Source organism: Capricornis sumatraensis, chromosome 12, assembly GCF_032405125.1.
Source record: "Capricornis sumatraensis isolate serow.1 chromosome 12, serow.2, whole genome shotgun sequence".
NCBI classification, from domain to species: domain Eukaryota; kingdom Metazoa; phylum Chordata; class Mammalia; order Artiodactyla; family Bovidae; genus Capricornis; species Capricornis sumatraensis.
Window position 1 is genome coordinate 42,321,739 of NC_091080.1, and position 6,810 is coordinate 42,328,548.

The 6,810-nt window shown below is 49.3% G+C and overlaps 1 protein-coding gene across 1 annotated transcript; it reads right to left on the reverse strand.

The window, feature by feature from the left end:
- Nucleotides 1-4,052: 4,052 nt before the first annotated feature.
- On the reverse strand, nt 4,053-6,525 carry RASL11A (RAS like family 11 member A). Its single transcript, XM_068984541.1, has 4 exons — nt 6,380-6,525; nt 5,952-6,008; nt 5,757-5,836; nt 4,053-4,776 (listed from the first exon to the last, which is right to left on the reverse strand). The coding sequence occupies exons 1-4, from the start codon at nt 6,486-6,488 to the stop codon at nt 4,303-4,305; spliced, it is 720 nt and encodes a 239-aa protein (XP_068840642.1). The 5' UTR covers nt 6,489-6,525; the 3' UTR covers nt 4,053-4,302.
- Between the last annotated feature and the right edge of the window lie 285 nt (nt 6,526-6,810).

Here is a 6,810-nt window from a genome sequence, read left to right on the forward strand (position 1 = left end):
GAAGTGGGAAAAGTCACATCGTTCAAAGCAACTACTTATACCTTGTAGAGTGTTCAAGTATGCCCTTTCCTAAAACAACTTCAAAATAATAATAGTGACAGGGGACTTCGCTGGTGGTCCCCTGGTTAAGAATCCATCTTGCAAACCTCAACATGAATCAGCCATAGGCATACATATATCCCTTCCTTTTTGAAGGTTTAACAGAAAGGAACAAAATTCTGTAAAGCAATTATCCAATTGAAAAATTGAATTAATTAAAATTAAAAAAAAAAAGAAAAAGAATCCGTTTTGCAACGCAGATGATGCAGGTTCAATCTCCAGTGTAGAAAGTAAGATTCCACCTGCCACAGAGCAACCAAGCCTGCCCGACACAACTCTTCAGCCTGAGGACCACAGCTCGAGAGAGTCCAAGCACGGCTGCCATGAAAGATCATGCAGGATGCAACAAAGATCCTGCATGCCACAAGGTCAAATAAATAAGTAAAATAAATATTTTTAAAAAATTAAAAAAATATATAAAACAACAACCACAACTGAGTACCTCATGTGTGTCAGACTCTGACAACAACTCTGCTCGACGGGTAGTGTTAGCTCCATTTTAAGGTAAGGAAACTCTTCTTTTTTGCACTTTGCCCAAGTTCCCAGGGCATCCACGACAAGGCAGGGTGTGGAGTTGGTCTCACTCAGGAGCCCACCTGTGCTGCCTCCTTAAGGCAGCTTGGTAACTGTTCTTCGGCAGGAGCTCCTGAATCTTCCCAACTTTTCCTGAGTTATAAATCCATGTGAGTGTTTCCAGGCAAAGTAATCTCTGCTGTTTTTAACACTGTTGTTCTAATGTAAATAGAGAGTGCTGGTAAGAAATGGTAGCCAGTGTTTTTACAACTTTACGCATTAATCCTCATGGAACATGAAAGGATGCTCAAAGAAGATGAGTCTTAGTCACTCAGTCGTGTGCAACTCTTTGCGACCCCATGGACTTTAGCCCACCAGGCTCCTCTGACCACGGAATTCTCTAGGCGAGAAAACTAGAGCCGGTTGGATTTTTGAATGAACTTTTTGCCCAACCCAATATATAGGGTGGATAAACAACAAGGTCCTGCTGGATAGCACAGGTAACTATATTCAGTATCTTGTGATAATGGGACTTCCCTGGTGGTCCAGTGGTTAAGACTTTGTCTTTCAGTGTAGGGGACTCAGGTTCGATCCCTGACCAGGGAGCAAAGATCCCACATGCCTCACCCTCAGGACCAAAAGAACAAACCATAAAGAAACAGAAGCAATATTGTAACGGAGTCAATAAAAGACTTTAAAAATGGTTCACATCAAAACAAATCTTTAAAAAAAAATAAATCCTGCGATAAACCATAGTGAAAAAGAACATGAAAAAGAATGTATGTATGTGTGTAACAGAATAACTTTGTTGTACAGCAAAAATCAACACAACACTTACCTAGTGGCTCAGATAGTAAATAATCTGCCTGCAACACAGGAGACCTGGCTTTAGTTCCTTGGTCAGGAAGATCCCCTGGAGGAGGGTATGGCAACCCACTCCAGTTTTCTTGCCTGGAGAATCCCATGGACAGAAGAGGCTGGCAGGCTACAGTCCATAGGATCGCACAGAGTCAGACACAATCGAAGCGACTTAGCACACAATGTAAATCCACTATACTTCAATTTAAAAAATTAAAACTTTTTTTTAAAAGGATGATACCTATTTTGTTCAAGTAGACCTGCTCTGGAGAACATTTTCTTTCCAATTCACCAGAAGAGACACCTCTGACAGTTTGATGGAGGGTGCCCAAGATATCTTTTCGGAGTGTGCACGGGAGACCCTTATAGGTGCTGTGGGGCTGAATTCAATGACGATGACCCGTCCAGTCCTGAGAAAGCTGCTTTTCTACTGGGGTGGAAGAACCTGACGGCGTTCAAACAGGCGATGACTACGTTTCATTTGGGGCCGGCAAATTTCTACTCTGCTGAAATGTCTGCTTTCACAACCCAGTCATCACTTTCGTCCGTTCACTCGCCTTGAGCCCTGGCTAACTTAATGGTGTTTGAAAAAATCATTGTTTGGGGATTTTATTCCCCCTAGATCACATCTTTCAAAGTAGCTTGAGACAAATTTCAGCCAAGTCTTTCCAAGTCTCCTTTTGGAGACAGATCAAATGGTAAGGATAAACTATTAACCACACAAAGTATCTTCACATTGTAAATTTGAATTTGAATTGAACTTTGCATCATGAGCAGTTAAAATTGCAACACATACCAGGGAAAAAAGTTACTCAAGCCCCACATTCTTGACTAAACAGTCATCTAGTCTCTCCTATTTGCTCTTTTGTTCACTGCCGCCTTCCATGGCTATTTACTTTAATCCATTTTCTTGAAAAGGATATTAATAAACTCCAGAATGTCTGTGGTGCCCTTCATCTCAATACAAGCAAAACAAATTTATTTTCTTCTGTTCTAATTGATTTATCTTCCTATCATTCAAGTTTGCTTTTTTCATAGGTCGCATGTCAAGTACAGAATGTCTGCAGGATGTATCACTTAGCCATTTGGACTCCGTCCCGTCCTCCAGAACCTCACTGATAGGCATGTTAATTAAATCATTCTGCAGTTTAAGGGCAGAATTAAAGTCGAAGCTTGACCAGAAGGAGGATGATTGGTGGATAGAGAAAGAGCCAGGAGTTTCAAGACAGTGATGATGGGGAGGGGTGAAGAAGGACCAAGGATGCTTAGTTCCTCCTCCCTCGTGAGGGTGGAGGTGGCCCCCCTAGACTGATGACGACACTTTGGAAGTAAGGCAAACCTTAAAAATGTGCATAGACTGTCCTGTCCTCAGCCACCCAAGTTTTCAACATTCTGCCAAATGTTTCAGGAGTTCTACCCTCGTCAGCAATATTTCCTCTCTGCCACTGCTAATAAAGAACCTTCAACAATTCTGTACACCTCCGGCCCTCATTCTGCAGAAGTGACATGTTGTTTCATCATCATCTGCCTTGATTGTCCTGGGCACCAAAAATAATGTAGTCACTCATTCATTCATCAAATATTTACTGCAGCCCCCCCAGCCTATATGAAAGGTTTTGGGAGGAAGGAGTAATGAATCTGGAGAGGTGGTAAATAATGCTGATTCTATGCCTCATTAATATTTTATCCAGTAGATAAGGGGAAACTAGCTGAGTTTTTTCAATCACAGAAACAAGATGATCAGGTTTGGTTTTAGTAAGTTTGTCTGGGTGCAAAGAAAGAAACCATTCTGCCAAGAAACCAGTCTTGTCCACATGCTTGCCTGCCAATCCAGGCAAGAGTTGCAAAGGCTAGATTAAGACAAAGTGATGCTTTAGAGAAAAATAGGAGAACAGACAGACCAGGTGCCCCACTGGTGAGGGTAAGGGAGACAGAGAGGGGTGGAGAATTTTCAAGCAACTCCAGGGAGCATGCACTTACTGACAATGGCAATACTCAAAGGGAGATTGTTTCTCTAATATGAAGGAGAGGGTAAACTTCCATTTGAATCAATAAATGATAATGTTATTCACGTCATAATTTTTTGGCATCTATGTGCAAGGAACCTCTCCCCTTGAAAATTACCTGGTGTCAATTTCATGCCTGGGGAAAAGTGCCCTGATTAAAGATGTGTGTGGGAGTGCAGGCTCAGTCAAGTTCAGCTCTTTGCGAACCCATGGACTGCAGCCCTCCAGGCCCCTCTGTCCATGGGATTCTCCAGGCAAGAATACTGGAGTGGGATGCCATTTCCATCTCCAGGGGATCTTCCTGATCCAGGAATTGAACTCGAATCTTTTTCATCTCCTGCATCGGCAGACAGGTTCTTTCCCAGTTGAGCCATCCTGCAGCTATCCAAATCCCATTCCTCCTCCACAGACTCTTCTTTCTCCCACAGATTCCTTCTAAACCAATCCCACACTGCGTAAGCCACCAATCAGAGTTCAGACCCAGGGCAAGCTCAGAGCAGTTCTGGGCTCTGGTGCAAGTATGATTTCTATAAAAAGACATTTAAAAACAAGGAGCAAGGTTGCCATTTGCCTTTAATGGAAAAGTGGCTAGCTGTTAGTTTTTAAAAAATCTTTTATTAAAAAAAAACAACAACAATCTTTATCCAACTTCTAGACAATCACTGTTTGAATTTTCAGAAATACATATACACTTGAAAACCAACAGTCTGTATAAAAATAAACTCTGAGTGTCTGATTAAAAAGGGGGGCCCACCCCCCGCAGTCTTCTCAGTAGCACGAATGCATGGGTTAAAAGGAGACGAGTCAAGCAGCAGTGGTGCTGTGTCTACCCCAGGGTGGGGGCAGAGGGGGCCTTGGCCTTGGAGGACAGAGCCTGCTTGAAGCGCCTCTTGAGGTCCTGCATGTTGGGTGAGCGCGGCCGCGGGACGACTGAGGCTCTCCTCCTCTCTGACCCCAGGCTGTGCAGCTTGCTCACTTCTCTGCACAGATGCCGGAACGCATCACACACGTCTTCATAGTTCTCGCTGGTGGAAACTTCCAGGAACAGGCTGCCCAGCTCATTGGCCAGCTGGACGCCCTCTCGGGTCTGCACCTGCCGGGCATGCAGCAGGTCCCCCTTGTTGCCCACGATGACGACGGGGGCTCTGGAGTCGGGGTGGACCTTCCGGATGTGCTGGTGCAGGGGGCGGATGGCCAGGTAGCTGTCATAGTCCGTGATGGAATAGACCAACAGGAAGCCCTCTGCCCACTGCACGCACTTGGACAAGGGGTCACCCGGCTGCGTGAGGCTGTCCTGGACCTGAAAAGAGCGAAAAGAGCCCGGATCTAGGAAGGCCTCGGTGGGAAGGCACCAAGAGAACATCAAAGCTACCCTTGGAAGAAAAGTTTGAAAGAGAGATCACTAAATATAGTTTTCAGATGCTACCTGGCTTCTGCAGCAGGCTTTTAACATGGAAAGACCCGATTCTCAGGCAGGGTCCCCGCCTGGGTTATTTTCTGAGCTGTTACCCATGCATCACTTTTAAGCTTGGCAGGTTGTCTGTGATGAACCCTGGAGGACTGACTGAAGAAGGACTTCAGTGAGAACTTTCAACTCAGGATGGCGCAATTTTTAGGGAACTAACTTCGAACAAACAAAACTTTGAGCATAAGCCAAGATAAATATCTATTCCCAAACCCATAAAAATATTTTTAGCATGTCCTTCTTGAGAATGTTACAGAAACAAATTCCTTCTTTCAGATCTTCCCTCCCTAGGACAGAGAGCAATTAGTAACTTGTTAATCAAGTTACATTCCTGACAGCTTGCCCAGGGGTTATCTGAATGCAGGTACTGCAGAAACAGCTAGAAACGGGAGCGCTTCGGGGGTTCTCCTGGAGCGAAGACCCTCTCCAGAGTCCCACCCCACAGTTTTGTTCAGGCTCCAAGACTGAGCTCTTACAGAATTCCTGGGACCCCTGTAACCAGTGATGCCCGGGCTGCTGCTGCAGAGACAGGGTAAGCCTGACTCCCCGTTTCCGAGGTGGCCGACAGGAGGGGACGGCCTCTAACGACCTCCTCTCCCTGCCCCCTCCCCCTATCGTGGCCGGTTTCTAACACTCCAACGACTGGGCCCCACCTGGGGAAGGCCCACCCCTCCATCTCCTGCCATGGCAGGCGGATTCTTTACCACTAGCGCCACCTGGGAAGGCCCCTGCATCTCAGTGCACAACCGGCTCGCATAGACACCTGGCTCCGGCGTCCGCAAGCGCGTGGGCCGCCGGCTCCCGGCAGTCCTTACCTGGATGCCCCCGGGGGTGTCCTGGATCTGCAGGGAGACCTGGTCTCCCTCCACGTACACAAGCCGCGAGTACAACTTGCCTGGAGGATTAAGGAGACTTGGGTTTTAAATTCTCATACTCTCATCAAGAAAAAAAAAAAACCCACAAAACAAATATCCGAGCACGCAGCCCCAACAGCGCGAGAGGAATCTAACCTGTATTCGGCTCATAATCGCCGATGAATCTCTTGGTCAGGAAGCGCACGATCATCGCTGAAAAGGAAAGAGGAAAATTCAGCTGCAGGACTAGGACGAGACTGCCAGAGCCGACCGGCTCGGGAAAGAGGGCGTGACCGGCCGCGGAGCCGCGGGTTCCGCTCGCATCCTCAAGGCTCCGCAGAGCCCAGGGCGCGGCCGCGGCCTCCGCAAGTTTTGAGGCGGGTGCGGCCGTGGGTGTGCCTCGGCCGCACCGGGCACCACACAGGTGCCCACTGGCTAGGGCCCGGGCATGGATGCTCCGGGGGAAGCCGCGGGAAGCCAGGTGAGCGGGGCGGGCGGCAGGCCTGCACGCGCGCTGACGCGAGTGGGTCTCCGCTGCCCTCCCCCGCTCCGCGGAGAGCCCCCCTTGTCCCCGGGGTACTCACCACTCTTGCCCACGCGGCCGGCGCCCAGCACGGCCAGTTTGATGTCCTTGGGCAGGAGGTAGTCGGAGGAGGACTCGGGGATGGGCGCGAGGAGAAAGTGCCCGGACATGGTGGGCGGCCGCACGGAGCGCGTGCTGGAGCGCGGGGACACCGGTGCGCGGGGACCGCGGCGGCCGGCGCGGCTGGCCAGGCCCGCGGCTTTTAAAGCGCTGGGTGCGCTGGGGGCGCTGCGGCCTCCTCTTCCCGCCCCTTCCCGCAGCGGCGGGCAGGGGGCGGAGCCGGAGGGCCCGGGCGACCGTCACCACCGCGCCGCTGCCTGACGCTCCGCGCCAGCCCCCGGGCCCTGGAGACCCCGCCTCCACTGCGCCCGCGTCGCCCGGGCGGCCCCTGCATCCCGCAGAGGCGAGCCCTGGGTCACTAGACCAGTGGGT

Bases quoted from the DNA above. Each gene is read 5' to 3' on its own strand.
- RASL11A (XM_068984541.1), bottom strand. From the start codon at position 6,488: ATGTCCGGGCACTTTCTCCTCGCGCCCATCCCCGAGTCCTCCTCCGAC. The intron at 5,837-5,951 runs GTTAGATTCCTC...TTAATCCTCCAG, and splicing joins CGATTATGAGCCGAATACAG to GCAAGTTGTACTCGCGGCTT. The intron at 4,777-5,756 runs GTAAGGACTGCC...CGCTCTTTTCAG, and splicing joins ACACCCCCGGGGGCATCCAG to GTCCAGGACAGCCTCACGCA.